The sequence below is a fragment of the Myotis lucifugus genome, unplaced genomic scaffold (genome assembly GCF_000147115.1).
Source record: "Myotis lucifugus unplaced genomic scaffold, Myoluc2.0 scaffold_2056, whole genome shotgun sequence".
In the NCBI taxonomy this organism is placed as follows: Eukaryota; Metazoa; Chordata; class Mammalia; order Chiroptera; family Vespertilionidae; genus Myotis; species Myotis lucifugus.
The window spans coordinates 1-19,686 of NW_005873104.1; the positions used below are offsets into that span (position 1 = coordinate 1).

At 56.9% G+C, this 19,686-nt stretch overlaps 2 protein-coding genes across 7 annotated transcripts in view; both read left to right on the plus strand.

Moving 5' to 3' along the window:
• Positions 1 to 4,617: 4,617 nt before the first annotated feature.
• Positions 4,618 to 14,092, plus strand: SEC14L4 (SEC14 like lipid binding 4). Of its 6 annotated transcripts, none has more exons than XM_023748903.1 (12): positions 4,618 to 4,698; positions 6,922 to 6,997; positions 8,693 to 8,731; positions 8,996 to 9,055; positions 9,170 to 9,358; positions 10,003 to 10,098; positions 10,404 to 10,464; positions 11,679 to 11,762; positions 12,072 to 12,178; positions 12,244 to 12,383; positions 12,481 to 12,650; positions 13,379 to 14,092. In XM_023748903.1, the coding sequence occupies exons 2-12, from the start codon at positions 6,968 to 6,970 to the stop codon at positions 13,516 to 13,518; spliced, it is 1,116 nt and encodes a 371-aa protein (XP_023604671.1). In that variant the 5' UTR covers positions 4,618 to 4,698; positions 6,922 to 6,967; the 3' UTR covers positions 13,519 to 14,092. The 6 variants fall into 6 exon arrangements, with proteins under 6 accessions (XP_023604671.1, XP_023604669.1, XP_023604670.1 ...); XM_023748901.1 differs by having other exon boundaries at positions 4,619 to 4,698; positions 8,688 to 8,731; XM_023748902.1 differs by lacking the exon at positions 4,618 to 4,698 and adding an exon at positions 5,104 to 5,234.
• A 4,936-nt stretch (positions 14,093 to 19,028) lies between these two features.
• Positions 19,029 to 19,686, plus strand: part of LOC102418658 (SEC14-like protein 3) — a 10,063-nt gene continuing 9,405 nt past the window's right edge. Inside the window, exons 1-2 of the mRNA XM_023748897.1 lie at positions 19,029 to 19,082; positions 19,175 to 19,215. Coding sequence (XP_023604665.1) covers positions 19,029 to 19,082; positions 19,175 to 19,215 — 95 coding nt within the window. The remainder of the gene's footprint in view (positions 19,083 to 19,174; positions 19,216 to 19,686) is intronic.

Sequence of the window (19,686 nt, forward strand, 5' to 3'; positions counted from 1 at the left end):
CTGAAGGGTCCAGGGTTCAATTCCGGTGCCAGGGCACATGCCCGGGTTGTGGGCTCAATCCCCAGTAGGGGGCGTGCAGGAGGCAGCCAATCAATGATTCTCTGACATCAGATGTTTCTATCTCTCCCTCTTCCTTTCTCTCTGAAATCAATAAAAATATAAAATAAAATAAAATAAAATAAAAGAGAAGATTCTTAAAATAAATAAGTAACAGTGATCCCAAGGGTCTCTGCCGCTGCTTGCAGCTTGCAGCTTGCAGGAGCCAGGCTGCTCTTGCCACAGCGAGGCAGCAGGGGGCACCATGGTGCCGAATTTGGTCTTGGTCAGTCCTGCTATTTCTGTCCAGATGGGGGCACCAGGATGACCAGTCATCTGTAGGCCTGACATGTGAAAGCCAGAGGGGGGGGAGGGGGGGGTCATGGCTGTCCCTGGGGAGAAATTCAGTGGAACCACCTGTTCCTCTCCACTGTGAGTTGAATTGTATCCCCTAAAAGGAGATGTTGGCCCTGGCTGGTACGGCTCAGTGGGTTGAGCACCGGCCTGTGCGCCGAAAGGTCCCGGGTTCAGTCAGGGCTCATAACGGAGGTTGCACGCTCCATCCTTGGTCCGGGTGCAACTGATCGATGTTTCTCTTTCATAGTGATGCCTCTCTCTCTCTCTCTCTCTCTCTCTCTCTCTCCCTCTCTCTTCTCTCTCTCAAATCAATAAAAACATTAAAAAAAGAGAGAGAGGTTGAATTGCTAACCTCCCCAGTTCCCTATAACTGACTTTATTTGGAAATACAGTTTTTGTACATGTCATCAAGATGAGGTCATATATGTAATACTTTCAACAACAAAAATATTATGAAGAAAAAAAAATAAAAGCAGTTAAAAAAAAAAAGATGAGGTCATGAAGGTGGGCCCTAATCCAATATGGTTGGTGTTTTTTATTTGTTTATTTTTAAATATATTTTTATTGATTTCAGAGAGGAAGGGAGAGGGAGAGAGAGATAGAAACATCAATGATGAGAGAAAATCATGAATCAGCTGCCTCCTGCACACCCCCCACTGGGGATCGAGCCCGCAACCCGGGCATGTGCCCTGACCGGGGATCGAACCGCCACCCCCTGGTTCATAGGTTGACGCTCAACCACTGAGTCACACTGAAGAATTCAATTGTTGTGAAAGGTGGGTGAACCAGCCTTAAGGATATGCATGGGTGGGGGGCCGGTGGGGAAGTGAGACCCCAAGAAACCCTGCCGCAGTGCCTGTTTCAGCCCCCAAGCTGTTCCCTGGCCCAGTCATGGTGGGTGAGGAGGCACGCAGGGAGGTGGCGATTCTGAGAGGTGAGTGAGCAGCTCGGGGTCTCCTCTCCAGCCTGGAGCCTGAGCCAGGGGCTGCCACTCTGCAGACAGGATGGTTTCTGTGTTCAAGGGCACTGGGCCCCCAAACCCAGCTGCAATGGAGGACCCCATCCACGCTCACATCTGTCTTTGACGCAGTCTCCCTGGGAACGGGTCAAAGGCCAGAGCCATTGGCCCGATAGTGGTGGTGTCCACAGCTGGTCACACCTGCTCCCTCTGACACTGTTGTCCCACTCAAAGCATCCACGCCGGGCTCACCCTCCCCTCCCCCAAACAGAGGAGCAGCCCAGGGAGAGCGAGTCCCGCACACTGCCCACCTGTTGTTCCGTGGCTTGGGAAGGCCGGGACCTCCCGGATTTTGTAGGGAAAGAGACCCACTGTGGCCCCAGATCCCTCACCCACCCTTCCCCCTGTGCGTCAGGTGTTTGGGTCAGGCTCCCCTGGCCCCTCCCTCTTTCTCCCAGGCCCTTGTGGGAGCAAAGAGTCTGGGGGATGTGGTCATATCAGACCCTGTCTTTCCCTGGAGTCACCCTGAGTGAGTGGGGAGCCAAGGAAACCCTCCCGCAGCTGCCCTGAGCCTAATCTCCACCGCCCTGGCGGGCCCAGGCGGGAGGCCACCGCTGCCCGGACAACTGGGTCGGCAGACACTCCCTCCCGATCCTTCCTCCCAAGGTCACCCAGGCCCAGGCCTACGTATTCGGAGGAGCGTCCAGTGGCATCTGTCCAGCTAGATGTCCACAGGGTGGGCGCCATTTAGCCACGATGTGGGGCACAGCAGGCAGGACTCCTGCCAAGCCTGATCGCACCCCAAAAATGGGGATGCCATTCACCCAGCAGGCTTTGCTTCCGCTGGCAGGATCCAGGCTTGAATGAGGACTGCAGGAAGGGCGCCTGTGGCCAGCGAGACATGCCAGCTGTTTTCCGAGCCTCTGGAAGGTGGGAGGAGGAGGGACTGCCGTGAGGGGGCAGGTGTGATGTCAGGGTTACACCCCATGACAACACCCTCATTGCAGTCCAACTTCTCAGCCCACATACCACGGAAGACGGGGAGTTGTCCGTCTCCCAAAACACGGGCACCCAGATGATGAGAGCAAAAGTCCTCCACGCCCAGCAAGAGCTGTGCTGGAAGAACAGGGACTGGAGGGGGCCCGGAGCCACATGGCAAGGTGGGCACCTGGCCCTGTACTAACCTGCCTGGTCCCAGTCCTGGCTTTGCTGCTGGCTGGTGTGAGACCTTTAATAGTGCTTACCTCGCCCGACCAGCGTGGCTCAGTGGTTGAGCATCCACCTATGAACCAAGTTCGATTCACAGTCAGGACACATGCCCGGGTTGCAGGCCCGATCCCCAATGTGGAGCGTGCAGAAGGCAGCGGATCCATGATTCTCTCTCATCACTGAGGTTTCTCTCTCTCTCTCTCTCTCTCTCTCCCTCTCTCTTCCTCTCTGAAATCAATAAAAATATAACAGCCCTGACTTGTTTGGCTCAGTGGATAGAGCGTCGGCCTGCAGACTGAAGGGTCCCAGGTTCGATTCCAGTCAAGGGCATGTACCATGGTTGTGGGCACATCCCCAGTAGGGGGTGTGCAGGAGGCAAACTGATTGATGTTTCTGACTCTCTATCCCTCTCCCTTCCTCTCTGTAAAAAAATCAATAAAAAATATTTTAAAAATAAATAAAAAAAATATAACAAAAAAAGGTGAAGGGATTAAGAAGTGCAAATTGGCAGTTGCAACGTAGTCACAGGGTGTGTCAATAAAGTATAGCGTAGGGAACAGAGTCAAGAATGTGGTAGAAACTACGTAAGGAACCAGGTACTGGAGATATCGGGGAGCGGGGGTCGGGGGGGGGGGACGGGACACCTTGCAAAGTGTGTGACTGCCAACCACTATGCTGTGCGCCTAAAACTAATACACAGTGATATTGCGCATAAACTGCAATGGGAAAATAAAATTGTAAAAAAAATAGCAAAGTTTCCTGTGTGACTCCCATGACCTGAGCTAATATTGACAAAGCCCTTAGAACAGGGCCTGGCCAATAAGGACTTCTCTTTGCAGGTGACCTGCTACCTGAGGCATTTTAGAAACACGGCTTCCTACGCCTCAGGAACTGGGGAGCGTTGGGGAGATATTCCTTTTCTTGTCTGGCCCTCCTTGGATCCGTGGACTTGGTTTTGCATCCCCAAAAGCATAAGGCATCTATAACGTGGTCCCGTCTCTTCCCAATTGTCCTGTGGGTGTGGGTTTTTTCCATGTCGTTATAAGCTCTCTGTCAGCCACAGTAAGCACCAGGGTCTCCTGAGAAATTGCTTCCAATTTTCCTACTAACAAGGCACAAACAACTTTAAACTGAAAATGTTTTCCGTTACTGAGGACTATTCGTCGGCAAACTATCGAAGGACCCTAACGCGTATTGTCAGGTGGTTTTTTAGAAAAACGGAACCAATTTCCAGTCCTGCCAGCAACGTAGGAATGTCTCCTCTTCACCAACTTTGTGCTGTTAATCCTCCAGAAGATATCTTCCCCATGGCTTTTCAGAGAGGAAGGGAGAGGGAGGGAGAGATAGAAGCATCATGATGAGAGAAAATCATGGACCGGCAGCCTCCTGCACGTCCCCTACTGGGGATCGAGCACACAACCTGGGCACGTGCCCTCGACCGGAGTCGAACCCAGGACCCTTCAGTCCACAGGCCCACGCTCTATCCGCTGAGCCAAACTGGCTAGGGCAAAATAAAGTTTATTAATTTATAAACTTCTAAATTACAAAAATGTAAAAGAAACAGGTAAAATCCATTTTTATCAATAGAAGACATTAAATAATGAAACATTAAATTTTTTGGATACTAGGTCTCCGAAACGTGGTGTATATTTTTCACTGACACCTCCATTCCCACTAGTGGCAAGCCACATTCTCCAACCTCAACTGCCACCCGTGGCTGGGAAGCCCAGATTGGTGGACGAAAGCCTGAGACGTGCAGAGGGCAAAGGTCTGGTAGCCTGGTTTCCCACGCCTTTACCTTCACCTCCCACCTGCTTCTCTCTCTGGGAAATGTCTGCTCAGCCAACTTGAACTTTCTCACCTTCCCCAGGGACCTTTGCTTGGCTCTCAGGTGCCATCCCAGACACCTGTGTCAACAGCCTCCCACCCTCTGGCCTCCCAAGACCCCCCCCCAGACCCTCCCCCACACCTCACCCCTGCAGCTTGCTGCTCTGCTGACAGCCTTGGCCTCCTTAGGATGAAGCAACACGCGCTGGGTATGCGATGCCAGGCAAGCCCCTGGCGGGCCGTCCCGGTTAATCCTCCGGACCATCTTGAGGCTGGAACCACGCTGCACACAAGGGCTGTCCTATCAGCGGGTGAGCACGGCCAGGGTGTAGCCTGAGTTCCAGGTCAGGGGAAGGGGTGGGGGGCCCCTTGGGAAGAAAGGCCTGGGGGCCACCCCGAGGGCTGAACCACGTTCATAAAAGCGCCCCCGTTTTGCTGGAAGGGGATCCCTGAAACTTGCCCGTGTCCTTGGTGCCCTCCCCCTGCCCTGCCCTGTGGGAGCCTGTGGGAGCCCCTGGGAAGAGGAGGCCGGAAGGGGGGGTGCTTGCTGCCCTCACTGAAGTCTGCTCTGGGGCCCCTTTGGGGGCGTGTTACCTCCTGGCCCTGCTAGGGTGCATCTTGGGGACAGATGGTGGCAAACATCCCAGAGGGGAGGGGAAACCAGCAGCGGGACAGGGGCGGGGCAGACCGGGCTCTCCCGTCGTTGTCGGGGGCGGGACCAGCATCTGACCTCAGGGGCAAAACCAGGCCCAGGGAGCACCCTGAGCGGCAAAAGCGGGCGCCCTCAGGCACCATGAGTGGCCGAGTCGGGGACCTGAGCCCCCAGCAGCAGGAGGCCCTGGCCAGGGTGAGGTTCTTCGGGGGTGGGGGGGTCAGGGCCGGGAGGCTTGGCTTGCCCGCGCCCCCCAGCAGCCTGATGCTGGAGCCCCTATTGTATGGGGGGGAAAGGGGACCCTGGAGAGCGCCCCTGCCCAGCCGTGGGCACCTGTGCCCAGTTGCTCGGCCGCTGTGGACAGGACGCGGGACAGGAGCCCTTCTCTGGGCCACACTGGGGCCCGATCCAGCTCCCCACTCCTGCCCGCTCCTGGCCACAGAGCCCCCTGGGGCCTGTCCCCTGCTGGGGGTGGGGAGTGGGAAGGGGAGGGGCCCCCCTCCCCGCTCTGCCTGTCCTGCTTCTGGACAGTTTAGGGGCAAACAGACTCCCAGATCTCCCGCCCAGATTGCAACATTTGTTTGGCTTCTCTGGGTGGCGTTCTGACTCACCAGGGCCTACGCTGTCTCCAGATCGCCAATGTTTTCATTAAAGGGGAAGGGAGGGGTTGACCTAACGGGCCCCCGGGGGGGGGGGGGTAGGCCACACCTGGGAAGGTCCTGGCTGTGCGGAAGGGGGAGCACGTCCAAATCTTAGGTGCCACAGCATGAATGGGGTTTGCAGGTGGCCAGGGGGCTGGATCTGTGACCTCAGGGTGGGGGGAGGGGGGAGGGGGCCCCAGCCCTGGCTGGCACTTGGGCACTGAAGGGCAGCCTGGGGCTTGTGGGGAAGGGTTTCTGTTGCGGCTCCTCCCCTCGGAGGCCCTGAGGGCCCCCGCAGAGCCAAATGGGCGCCTCTGGTGAAGGAGGGGCCCTGGGTGAATTCCTACTGGAGGAGAGATGGGTCCCAGGTGAATGATGGGGGCCCTGGGGGGAGCCCCAGGTAAAGGAGGAGGTCCCAGGAGCAGAGGGTCCCAGATGAAGGCAGGGTCCTCAGGTGAAAGGGAGCGGGTCCCCGGTGAACCCTCCCCCTCCCCCATTGGCAATGGCCTCAGAGAAGCCAGGCCCCTAGCAGGGACTGGACACCTGGCCTTTGGGGGTGAATTCCGGTGGCGATGCTTTAAGCAACGTAAAGAGCGTTTAGTCTTAGTTTTTATCGTTATTTGAAAGAAATGGGCGCTACTTTTAAAATTAGGGGAAAAGAGCCCAGCTGGTGGGCTCGGTGGTTGAGCGTCGACCTGTGAACCAGGAGGTCAGGGTTCGATTCTCGGTCAGGGCACAGGCCTGGGTTGCGGACTCCATCCCCAGTGTTGGGCGTGCAGGAGGCAGCCGGTCCATGGTTCTCGCTCATCATGGATGATTCTCTCTCTCTCCCTCTCCCTTCCTCTCTGAAATCAATGAAAACATATTTCAAATCATAGATGCAGAATCAGGGGCAACATTCCTAAACGTTGGCCTGCATCAAATTCACCAGGGATCTTTGCAGAAATAGGGATGGCAGGGCCCCACCTCAGACTTATAGAGTGAGGGTCTTGGGGGACAGAGATCCCCCAAAGTTTGAGGACACCACTCTTCCTGCCATGGTGGGCCGGAGGGGTGGGTGTGCTCCATTCCCAGGTGCAGAACGATACAGGGAGCCGCCGCCGACTGCGCAGTCCCTGGGCAGGGTCCCTGGGCAGGGCTGACGGGCTGACTGAGGGTGGGCAGGGTCGGGGATGGGGACGGGGTTGGGGGCCCTGGGGATCATGGCAGCCCCTCTGACAATCATATCCCCCCCCCCTCAGTTCCAGGACAACCTCCAGGACCTGCTGCCCACCATGCCCAAAGCTGATGACCACTTCCTCCTGCGCTGGCTGCGAGGTGAGGGCCTCAGGAGAGGGTGTGGGAGACTTTGGGGGACAGAGCGGTAAAGAACAGGGGCTCTGAGCCCGGCCGGCGTGGCTCCGTGGTTGAGCAACGGCCTATGAACTAGGAGGTGAGGGTTCGATTCCCGGTCAGGGCACGTACCCGGGTTGCGGGCTCGATCTCCAGTGGGGGGCGTGCAGGAGGCAGCCGATCCATGATTCTCTCTCATCATCGCTGTTTCTCTCTCTCTCTCCCTCTCCCTTCTTCTCTGAAATCAATCAAAAATATATTTTAAAAAGAAAAAAAAAGAACCCGGGCTCTGGAACCAGCCCACTTTGGGCTAGAATCTGAGCTCCCCTTCAGGCTGGCCTGGCACCCAAAACCCCACTGAGCCTCAGCTTCTTCATCTGCAAATGTGGGATGAGGCCGCCGCCCACTGGCGGTTGTGAGCGTTAAATGAGAGGGTGTGGAGCCTGGCACCGGCTGGGCACGGGGTCGAGGCGAGCTCACAGTTGGCACCTCCCTCGGGAGTTCTCGGGATGACAGGCCTGGCCCGGCCTTGAGTCAGACGTCGCTGAACACGGTCTCGGGGCACCTGCCTCTGGGCCCGTCTCCAGGTCCCTGAAGACAAGGCTGTGTGTCCCCGTAGAGAACCCGGCAGCAAGCAGATGCCCGCAAACACGCCAGGAAGTGGATGTAATGAAAGGTGGGGGAGTTTCTTCCAGGAATGGCTGAGCCAGGGTAAAATGATTAGAATAACAGAAACCACTCCAGGGCTTAGGGGAACCGTGATTTCGACTCAGCACACCCCAGGGGACGGATTTTGAACTTGATCATCAAGACAGAGCTGGTGGCCTTGGTGGGTTTTCTCTGGAGGTGGGTCCTGGTCAGGGCAGAGAAAGCTTCGTGGTGTATCTCTCGATGTCACTCTCTCTCTCTCTCTCTCTCTCTCTCTCTCTCTCTCTCTCTTCCCTCCCTGCCTTCCATTCTCTAAAAAAGCAATGGAAAAAATACCCTCGGGTGAGGATTAACAACAACAAAGATATTATTCCCATTTAACAGATTACAAAACTAAGGCTCAGAGAAGTTAAGCGATTTGCTTAAGGTTGCACAGCAAATAAAAGGACAAAACTAGACTTCAGGCCCAAATCATTCCTGACTCCAAAACCCAAGCTGTTCAGCAGGGGATCGAACCCACAGCCCTGGCACAGTGGGATGACGCTCTAACCAACTGAGCTACCGGTTTAGGGTCAGATCAACCTTTAGAACAGGGGTCCTCAAACTACGGCCCGTGGACCACATGCAAATACAAATATCGTATTTGTTCCCGTTTTGTTTTTTTAGTTCAAAATAAGATATGTGCAGTGTGCATAGGAATTTGTTCATAGTTGTTGTTTTTTAACTATAGTCCGGCCCTCCAACAGTCTGAGAGATAGTGAACTGGCCCCCTGTTTAAAAAGTTTGAGGACCCCTGCTTTAGAATGAAGAGTTTAAAAAGCCCTGCAAACCGAAATCAAGACTTTCTCCAAAGCCTTCTAGAGAATTAAAGATCCTCCCATTTTCACAGACTTGCCAGACCCCCAGTGGATCCTTGGGTGTTGGGAACAGACAGGGCCCACCCCCCCAAAATGTCCTCATGAGTTTCAGAGAATAGCTTGCTCTAGATCCGGCCTCGAGCCTCCTCTTACCTTGACTCTTCCCGCAGCTCAGAAGTTCGACCTGAAGAAATCCGAGGACATGCTCCGCAAGGTGAGGCCGCCCCCCACACTCTGCACCCCAGGGATCAGCCACAAAGGGTGGGGGCCTCGCCCTGTCCTGTTGTCACGTTTCTTCTCCCCCCTCCATGGATCCCCTTCGGCATCGGACCCAGGCCCCCCACGGTCCTACTCCAGGTGTCCCCACCCCCCGTTCAGTGTCGGCAGAGCCCGGGGGATGCTGTGGCCGGGCCTCGGTGCCTTCGAGCAGAGGGACCTTCGGGGCACACAGCCTCCGGGACCTGCCCTGTCTCCACAGCACCTCGAGTTCCGGAAGCAACAGGACCTGGACAACATCCTCGCGTGGCAGCCGTCAGAGGTGAGCCCCACACCACCCCCACCTCACTCCCCGCTCCCCGCCCGCCCATGTCCAGCTGCCTGATGGAGCAGGGACATGGCCGGGGGGGCCGATCTGAGGGAGGACCTCCCCCAGGTGATCCAGCGGTACGACTCGGGCGGTCTGTGCGGCTACGACCACGAAGGCTGCCCCGTGTGGTTCGACATCATCGGGAACCTGGACCCCAAGGGCCTCCTCCTGTCGGCCTCCAAGCAGGAGCTGATCCGGAAGCGCATCAAGGTCTGTGAGCGGCTTTTGCAGGAGTGTGAGCTGCAGAGTCGGAAGGTGAGTGACCCGGGCCGGGGGTGGGGGAGTGTTGGGGGGGGGAGGGGCGGGGAAGGGGGTCACGTTAGGCCCACTCTGTCTAAAAGGTGGCACCGGGCCCAACCGGTGTGGCTCCGTGGTTGAGGGTCGACCTATGAACGCAAGGCCACACAGCCTGCCAAGAGCATAGCGCTGCAGACGCTGGTCAACGTAGTATCTACTACTGTATCTAAAGGTGCCCAATGAATAAGGAACGAAGATTTTTAAAAAAATATATTTTATTGATTTTTTATAGAGAGGAAGGGAGAGGGATACAGAGTTAGAAACATCGATTCAGCTGTCTTTTGCACGCCCCGTACTGGGGATGTGCCTGCAACCAAGGTACATGCCCTTGACCGGAATCGAACCTGGGACCCTTCAGTCCGCAGGCCGACGCTCTATCCGCTGAGCCAAATCAGTTAGGGCAGGAACGAAGATTTTTAATTGCACAGCTAACTCATTGCAGGGCTTAAATGCAGCATCTTCTCAGAGCCTAGGCAGGTGCATCTGCTTGGCAAACGCTGCGGGCAGCCAGGGGTGGGGGTGGCAGGAAGGTAGGAGCCGCGCCCAGGTCTCTGTGGCCTGCATCTCCCGTCCGACCTATGTACCTGCTCCGTCCCACGCAGCTGGGCAGGAAGATCGAGACGGTGCTGATGGTGTTTGACCTGGAGGGGCTGGGCCTGCAACACCTGTGGAAGCCAGCTGTGGAGGTCTACCAGCAGGTAAGGTAAGCAGCTGGCTCGAGGCCAATAGGGAGCCACTGCCCACAGCAGCTTCAGTCCATGGAGGAGGGGAACCCCTGCCCTCAGGGGTCCCACCCAGCAGTCAGTGACGCCGACCTGAGGTACCTCCTGCAAGGAGAAAGAGGAGCAGGAGTCTCACAGAGGACGGGGTGGGTGCTCATGGGAAGGCCGGGTGGGCCAGGGGACAGGGGGAGGGGGGCTCTTGCCTCCGCAGCCTCAGAGGCCACCCATCCAGGCAGGAATGTTGGAGTGTGGCCTCAACCCGACTCTTCTTGACTTCACAGTTTTTCGCCATCATGGAAGCAAATTATCCTGAGACACTGAAGAATTTACTTATTGTTCGAGGTGAGGATTAATGGGGCAGCAGGGAAGGAGTGGAGAATGGGGGGTGGGCCGTGGGTCAGCCACCACGTTCAGGGCTTCTGAAACCATCCTTTGTGAAGAATGGGTGTTTTTTGTTGTTGTTGGTTTTTTTTTTAAAAAATATATTTTTTATTGATTCTTTACAGAGAGGAAGGGAGGGAGAGAGAGAGTCAGAAACATCGATGAGAGAGAAACATCGATCAGCTGCCTCCTGCACACCTCCTACTGGGGATGTGCCCGCAACCCAGGTACATGCCCTTGACCGGAATCGACCCTGGACCTTTCAGTCCGCAGGCCGACGCTCTATCCACTGAGCCAAACCGGTTTCGGCTGTTGGTTTTTGTGTGTGGGTGTTTTAGCTCAGTGCTTCCCAGGCTGATATTTTGGGGATATACAAAAGCCCATGCAGCAGTGTCAAATACATTGTAAGTTTCTAAATGTTTGCTGTTATTTTCTTTACTTATCTGGGTGTGTGCACTGGTAACAGATGGTCTATGGGCCACACGGATTGGTGGACACACTTTGGGCGAGAATGGTCCGTGTCTGTGACAGCCACATAGTGAGGGGGGGTCATCGTATGTGCTCTGGGTCAGATGATTTGGCTTCCCATCTAGCTAGCTCTGTGACTTTGAGCAAGCCTGTGGAACCTCCTGAGCCTCAGTTTTCCCATTCTGTAAAATGGGGATGCGATGGCACCTTCCCCATGAGACAGCTGTGAGGTGAAGTGAGACAGTCTGTGGAGAAGGCGTAGTACAGAGCCTGACCCACAGAAAGGTCCTAGTAAGTGTGAGTGATGCAGATGGGACATGAGGCCTAAGGCAGATGCCCCACCTACTTGCACCCAAGAGGAGTCCAAGGCAACCTGGGAAAACCTTGAGTGTGAAAAAGAAGAGGCGGCCACTGGGGAATCAACACTCCTGAAGCCCTACAGCTGAACAGGGAAGCCAGCCACGTATCGCGAGCCAGGCACGGTGCCAAGTGTTATGCACACGCTGTTAAGTGGAATCTCCATTTTATGAGTTACAGTTAACAGCACTAAAGCTCAGAGAGGGTGAGCAACTAGCTGAAGGTCACACAGCACGAAGAGTCAGAATCTAGATCTAATTCCTGTCCGGCCCACGCCCTTGAGGGGGACTTTACATCTAATCCCAAGTCCTCGCTGGGTCAGTTTCCCAAGGGAGTTTCCTGTGTTTCAGCCCCCAAGCTGTTCCCTGTGGCCTTCAACTTGGTCAAGTCGTTCATGAGTGAGGAGACTCGACAGAAGATAGTGATTCTGGGAGGTGAGTGACGTGGCCTCCTGGCTGTGCCCATCTCCCCATCTGCCCAGGGAGCAGAGGTCAGTGCTCACGCCCCCATTTCTCTCTGGCCCATCCTCTTCACCCAGGCACTGACCTCAGCCTGACTCCACCGGCCTTTGCACACTCAGACGAGGCTTTGGGCCTGGACGCCAGCCTGGGTGGCCATGCCACGCTCTCGGGTGCTCTCATGAGTAGGCACCCAGGGGAGCGAGCCAAGGGCACACCAGGGTCCCTCCCAGGGCTTGGCCCCCCCCTCTGCCTTCTGTCAAGCCCCCCCACTTGCTCCCTCAGGCAACTGGAAGCAAGAGCTGCCAAAGTTCATCAGCCCCGACCAGCTACCTGTGGAATTTGGGGGGACCTTGACCGACCCCGATGGCAACCCCAAGTGCCTGACCAAGGTATGGGGGTGCCCAGGGGATGAGGAGTGAGGGTGGTGATGCCGCTCACCCACCCTCACCCACAGATCAACTACGGAGGCGAAGTGCCCAAGAGCTACTACCTGCACAACCAGGTGAAGGTGCAGTATGAGCACACGGCGACCGTGGGCCGCGGCTCCTCCCTGCAGGTGGAGTTTGAGATTCTGTTCCCGGGCTGTGTGCTCAGGTAGGGACGGACGGTGGCCACTGACACCTGGGCACAGCTGGGAGGAGCCTGGAGCCCGGGCATCAGGTGGCCATCAGCGGCGCCCTGTCCCCTGCAGGTGGCAGTTTGAATCGGAGGGAGCGGACATCGGCTTCGGGGTTTTCCTGAAGACCAAGAAGGGGGAGCGGCAGCGGGTGGGGGAGATGACGGAGGTGCTGCCCAGCGAGCGTTACAACGCCCACCTGGTGCCCGAGGACGGGAGCCTCACCTGCCTCCAGGCCGGCGTCTGTAAGAGCCGTAGGGTCCACTAGGGTCGTTTTCCTCCCCCTGGTGAAGGGATGGGCTGACATGGGTGGCCAGTCTGGCTTCTCTCTCTCTGCCTTTTTTTAAAAAAAATATTTCAGCCCTAACCGGTTTGGCTCAGTGGATAGAGCGTCGGCCTGCGGACTGAAGGGTTCCAGGTTCGATTCCGGTCAAGGGCATGTACCTTGGTTGTGGGCACATCCCCAGTAGTGGGTATGCAGGAGGCAGCTGATCGATGTTTCTCTCTCATCGATGTTTCTTAACTCTCTATCCCTCTCCCTTCCTCTCTGTAAAAAATCAATAAAATATATTTAAAATAAAATAAATATTTCAGGGAGGAAAGGAGAGGGAGAGAGAGATGGAAACATCAATGAATAAGAGAGAATCGTTGATTGGCTGCCTCTTGCATGCCCCCTACTGGGGATCGAGCCTGCAACCTGGGCATATGCCCTGACTGGGAATCGAACCTTGACCTTCTGGTTCAGAGGTCGCCACTCCACCACTGAGCCACGCCGGCCAGGCTATTCCTAATTCTTTAATGAGCACAACCATCATCCAAAGCGATGGGTGGCTGGGAGCCATGGGCTGGGGGCTGGGCAGTGGCTGACCCTCCAGCCCCATCCATAGTCCTGGGCGGCCAGTCCCCCAGGGCACCGGGTCTGCAGGGGGGTCGGGCTAGAGCTGCCTGATGGCTTCCTTCTCCGTCCTGGCAGACGTCCTGCGCTTCGACAACACCTACAGCCTGATTCACGCCAAGAAGGTCAGCTACACCGTGGAGGTGCTGCTCCCCGACAGGGCCTCCCAGGAGAAAATCCAGGGTCTCGAGGCGACAAATCCATCCCCGGCACAATGAAGACCCTGCTGCCTCTGCGCCTGGGTTCTCCACCCCCCTCTGCACCCACTCCCTGTCCCCTGCCCCCCACCCCAGGCAGGGTGCTGCTGGAGGCCACCCAGAGGGCACTCATCTCCCCTCACCATCTCAGCTCCTCCTGGCACACCTGGCCCAGGGGCCAAGCAGGAGGGGGACACCCAGCGCGTAGACCACCCTGAGGATCCCGACGGGCATCTGATGACCTGTCTGCAAAGGCTGGGGATGAACCAGCGTCCACTGAGGAAGAATTCCGCCTGCAGAGCTGCCCCGAGTCCCTCCTGACAACGCCCACCTGTCCCAGGACCCCCCACACCCGGCGCCCGGGCTTGGCGGCCTGAGCCCCAGGCCTCGCAGGGAGCACAGCTTCAGGCCCTAAGAGCAGGGAGGCCGCGTTCTCTGCCGGAAGCGGCTCAAGGGGACGGGCAGGGCCAGCTGGAGGCTTGAGCGTCTGTGCAGGAGCTCCGACGCCATGAGGAGCAGACCAGCTAAATGAAGCAAAAGGCCAGCGCCCGTGCGTGAGGCGCTCCTCGTCTGCCAGGGAGTGTGAGTGGTTTGGTAAGAAGAGAGACTGCTGTGCCTGCATCCGGGAGATGGCCCGGGGCTGGGGTCAGGCAGAAACCACGGGACATGGTGTTCCAGGGCTGCTCCCCCACCTCAGAGCGGGCTTTGCCACTACCTGGCGGCCCTACTCGGTCACCCTCTGTGCAGCCTCCCAGATGCAGCCACATCTGGAGAACCACGTGGTGCTCGGCCATCCCAGAGCCATTCCCGCTGCCCTTGGCAGGCTAGAGAGGGCCCCCTGGCTGGGGTTGGAGGGACCCTTTGCCAGGTTTTGCTGGGCCCACCTGTTGCTATGACAGAGGCTCACAATAGGTGACTTCCACCTTCATAATCCCCTGCCTAAAATCAAGGGGTTTAGCCCGGCCGCGGTGGCTCAGTGGTTGAGCGTCGACCTATAAACCAGGAGGTCACGGTTCGATTCCCGATCAGAGCACAGGCCTGGGTTGCGGGTTTGATCCCCAGTGTGGGGTGTGCAGGAGGCAGCCGATCAATGACTCTCTCTCATCATTGATCTCTCTCTCTCTTTCCTTCTCCCGTCCTCTCTGAAATCAATAAAAAATATATTTTTTCAAAAAAGGAAATAGCTCTGAGAGGCACTGGCTGGCGCAGGTTTGTTTCCTTGTTCACCCATTTACTCATCAACGTTTATTGAGCGTCTGTCCAGCGCCAGGCACTGCAGGCCCCGGGGGCACCCGGCTACTGGGCTGGCCAGGCCCCAGTGGCAGGAAGGGTGCCTGTGTTAGAAGAGGCACAAGTGACTGATGATCCATCACCGAGTGAGCATGTCATCACGGGTGCGCTGGGAGGGGCAGGAGCCAAATTCTGGGGGAGCATCCAGCAAAGAAACCCGATGGGGGATCGGATGTGCTTTGCCCACGGGAGGGACCCCTGAAGGGAGAGCTGAAGCATGTGTGTGTGTGTGTGGGGGGGGGGCTCCCAGACAGGCATGGGGTGGGGGAAGCTGTGGGGTCTGAGGCTGGAGGAGAGCCAGGAGGGCTGGGTGACACTTGGGTGACAGCTGACTGATGTGTGTTACTTGCGAGCGACTGGGGACACTTAGTTGCTAATACAACCCTGTTATGATGCAGGTTATGCAACAGAGTCTGTTGTTTGTCAGGAAAGAATGGCAAGATCTTGGCAAGAGGCCGCAGGTCAAAACTCTTAAGATGAGGTGTTGATGGAGCTCCAGTGGCGCAATCTGTTAGCGCGCGGTACTTATAGGATGAGGTGTTGGAAAATACCTGGCCTCACCTGTCGAGAAAACAGACAAGTCCTGGCCGGTGTGGCTCAGTGGATAGAGCGTCGGCCTGCAGACTGAAGGGTCCCAGGTCCGATTCCCAGTCAGGGCACATGCCCAGGTTGCGGGCTTGATCCCCAGTGGGGGGCGTGCAGGAGGCAGCCAATCCATGATTCTCTCTCATCAATTGATGCTTCTATCTCTCTTTCCCTCTCCCTTCCTCTCTGAAATCAATAAAGATTTATTTAAAAAAGAAAACAGACAATAAATGTAGGTGAGGGAGTGAAGAAATCAGAACCCTCGCCCATTGCTGGGGGGGGGGTGGGGGGTGGGGGGTGGTGTAACATGGCGCGGCCGCTCTGGGAAACAGTTTGGCTGCTCCTCAAAAGGATACGCATAGAGTGACTGTACGATCAGGGTGTGCACACGAGAACAGAAAAAGGTTATGTTTCCACAGAAACATCGATCAGTGACCTCCCGGAAAGAGCGGTTCCAGGGTGTGGCGTGGGCGGCCCTGTGTACCTCCTGCAGCTGTTTGCTTATGTCCTGGTTGTCGCCATGGCCCCCTGAGAGCTTGGCAAAGAGGAGCTAAACACAATCTGGGGACTTATTTGAGAAGATGTGTCCCATGGGTGGGGGTGGGGGTTCTCCTCTGCCAGGGGCTTTGCTTCGGGGGAGGGAGATTAATTCCGTGGCCTGGAGACACCCTGCAGCCTGGGGCCCCACCACCATGATTTAGACCAAGCATGTCAAACTCGTGGCCCGTGGGCCTCATGCCTCTTTTGTTTGGCCCGTGTTACAGGGTGAGCCCTCCCAGGGAAGGCAGGGCGTGGCTATGGGTCCAGAGTCAGAGAATCGAAGAAGTGGAAGGTCCGAGAGAGGGAGAAACTTTTCTGAGCTCTCCCGGCTCCCCGCTCCCTGGTGTGGCTCAGTGGTTGAGCATCAACCTATGAACCAGGAAAAGCACTTTGTAGGGGTATCTCTGAAAGGCCACAGCTGCCGAGAGGACCCCCCAAACCCTCCCCCTGGCTCTCCCTGCCCAGCCTCTGAGGTCCCCAGAAGTAGCTGGGGCATGTCCCATGAGAGGGATTAGGGCGAGAAAGGAGACAAAGGAGATGGGTGAGAAACGGGCAGGATTAGGCTGGGAGAGGGCAGCGGGAACCCAATCTCTGCTGCGGCCACCGGCAGGAAGTGGGCGTGGAGGGCAGCCGAGGCCGTGCAGAAAGAGGCTGGAATGTGAAGTGGGGAGGGACGGGGTGTGGAGGGTTATCTAACCGCCCCTGAGTGTGTGGGGCAGGCACCCCACACAGATGGAGATGCCACCGCGGGCCCCTCCTCCTCTCGACCCACCTCTATCAGGGCCCAGAGCAAGGGAGGTGTCCAGCACTACCCACATCCGCCAGCCTAAAGGGCCCGAGAGAGCCCAGAGGTGGGGGGGGGGCGCCCCAGGATGCCCGAGGGGTAGGGGACCTGGGCGAGCCCAGCTATTGGGGCCGAGGCCAGCCCAGGGGTGGTTTCAGCCCATGTGGCAGCCTCAAGGCCTGGAAGATGTGGCCACAGGGACGTGCTGTGGTCTCAGGCTGATGCATTATTTTTTTAAAATATATTTTTTTTATTGATCTCAGAGAGGAAGGGAGAGGGAGAGATAGAAACATCAATGATAAGAGAGAATCATTGATGGGTCCCCCACTGGGGATGGAGCCCGAAACCCAGGCATGTGCCCTGACCCGGAATCGAACCTGGGATCCTTCAGTCCACAGGCCGATGCTCTATCCGCTGAGCCACACCAGCCAGGGCTCAAGCTGATGCCTTCCTGACGGGCAGTCGTTAACAATGTGGCCTCTGCTTCTGACGGCTGAAGGCGAGTGACCCCTTAGACGGGTACAACCCTGGACAGTCTACATGGCTCATTAGATCTTCCCTCCAACCACGTAAGGAGGACAGGGCAAGCGTTGATCCCCCCACCCCCTATTCTATAAATGAGGCAGTGACCCTCTAAGATGTCATCGTAAAAGGGAGGCCTCTAGCCCGGCCAGTGGGCTCAGCAGATTGAGCGTCGCCTCAGGTACCAGGAAGGTTCCTGGTTCAATTCCCGAGCTCGATCCCCAGATCCCCAGGAGGGGGTGTGCATGAGGCAGCTGATTACTGCTTCTCTCTCATTGATGTTTCTATCTTCTCTCCTCCTCTCTCTAAAAAAAATCAATAAAAACATTTATATATATGTATATATATACATATATTTTATTGATTTTTTTTTACAGAGAGGAAGGGAGAAGGATAGAGAGTCAGAAACATCGATGAGAGAGAAACACCGATCAGCCGCCTCCTGCACACTCCCACTGGGGATGTGCCCGCAACCAAGGTACATGCCCTTGACCGGAATCGAACCTGGGACCCTTCAGTCCGCAGGCCGATGCTCCATCCACTGAGCCAAACCGGTCAGGGCAACATTTTTTTTTTAAAGGAGCGTCTTATTGGCGAGTGGGGAGCAGGGCCAGGCCTTGCAGGCACGTGTGATGGTAGAAGATCAGGCATCGCGACAGAAATCAAAGGACAGGGACCCTTCTGGGCTTTTCCATCACCTCGCACAGATGGTGGGCACCCCTCACTGGTCAGGGCGAGCGGGAACTGCACCCTCGGTTTAAAATCCCAAGAAACACCTCCCCCGGCCCCCCACCCCCAAGGCCACCCACCTGCCCCACCTCTGCGATAGGGCCCAGGATGCGGGATTCTGGACGAGGCCTCAGGGAAGAGAAGAGAGGGCTGCAGGGTGGGGAGCGCTCAGCCCCTCCCCACATTGAGGCGCAGGGCCAGCATGGCAGGATGGAATTTGAAAGACACCAGGAACCGTAGCATCGGCCCTTTGGAGAGAACAAGCCGTCAGCAAGGACACTTGAATTCTGCCCCAGTCTGTCTCTTCTTTTTTTTTTTTTTTTTAAATATATTTTATTGATTTTTTACAGAGAGGAAGGGAGAGGGATAGAGAGTTAGAAACATCGATGAGAGAGAAACATCGATCAGCTGCCTCCTGCACACCCCCTTACTGGGGATGTGCCCGCAACCAAGGTACATGCCCTTGACCGGAATCGAACCTGGGACCTTTCAGTCCGCAGGCCGACGCTCTATCCACTGAGCCAAACCGGTCAGGGCGAGCCTGTCTCTTCTTGTTGCAAAAGGACCTGAGGTTCCTACCCAGACAAAGGGAATGAACCGCCTACTAAACTGACCACGTCCCTGACCCCTACCTGCCAGAGCTGGGCTGGTGGCGACCTGCAGGACCCTGCGTGTGGAGTCCCTTCATCAGTGACACGGGGAAACTGAGGCTGGAAGAGAAAGCGTGCGGGTCCCACTCTCCCTGAAGTCTCCCTCTTCCTCCGGGACAGTGGCCCCTGGAGGCCTGGGAACAGGGATGGGGGTTCTGTAGGGCCCAGCCTCGATTCCCATGACCCGGGAGGCCAGCCTCGTTCCCTCCCAGGCTCCGTGCCCGCCTGCCCCTCAGACCTGGCCCAGAGCCAAACACGGGACCTCACTTAATCCCAATTATGTAAGGTGCCACTCGCCAGTTGTCCGGGGAGGAGGTGCCTGGAGCCACACCCAGGAAAGCAGCAAAAGGCCGGCTCGGCTGGCTCAGGGCTCCAGACCAGGCTTGGCCGCTGCCTACAGTGGTCCCTCCTCCTCCAGCTCGCCCAGCACCATGAGCGGCCGAGTCGGAGACCTGAGCCCCAAGCAGGCAGAGACCCTGGCCAAGGTGAGAGTCCCTCGCCCTGCAGCCCCAGGGAGAAGGGCTGGGGGGCAGAGGAGGGGCGGTGGCTGCCACTCTGCCTTACTCTGTTGGCCCAGCATGTCCTTGACATTGTCTCTCCGCTGTCACCTCTCCCAAGGTCAGGTCTGACAGTGACATCCGCCCTTTCCGGGGAAGGGGTTGAGGGACCCGCACCACGCCGGTCAGTAGTGGGGGGACCAGCTCAAGCCTGACCTCTTCTCGTTCAGGAGCCAGACCCAGAGCTTTCTCTGACAGCCGCCCCCTTCCCCACCCTCCCAGGCCCCTCAGGTGGGAGCTGAAGGGTGCTGGTGGTCTGCCCTCCTACGGTTCCCACCCCTCCTAGGACCCTGAGAGGTGACCGGTGTGTGAGAGCCAGGGAGACAGAGCAGGGGGGAAGGAGGGTACATGATCCTTACCCATGGTTTGGTAGAAGACGGGACTTTTTAAAAAGGCAGGAGAGCTCTAGCCGGTTTGGCTCAGTGGACAGAGCATTGGCCTTTGAACTGAAGGGTCCCAGGTTCGATTCCGGTCAAGGGCACATACCTCAGTTGCAGGCTCAATCCTCACGTGGGAGGTAACCAATCAACGT

Coding starts and splice junctions, on each gene's coding strand:
- SEC14L4 (XM_006108304.3), top strand. CDS start 5,181: ATGAGTGGCCGAGTCGGGGACCTGAGCCCCCAGCAGCAGGAGGCCCTG. Junction 5,235..6,921: donor AGCAGGAGGCCCTGGCCAGG/GTGAGGTTCTTC, acceptor CCCCCCCCTCAG/TTCCAGGACAACCTCCAGGA. Junction 9,359..10,002: donor GTGAGCTGCAGAGTCGGAAG/GTGAGTGACCCG, acceptor CGTCCCACGCAG/CTGGGCAGGAAGATCGAGAC.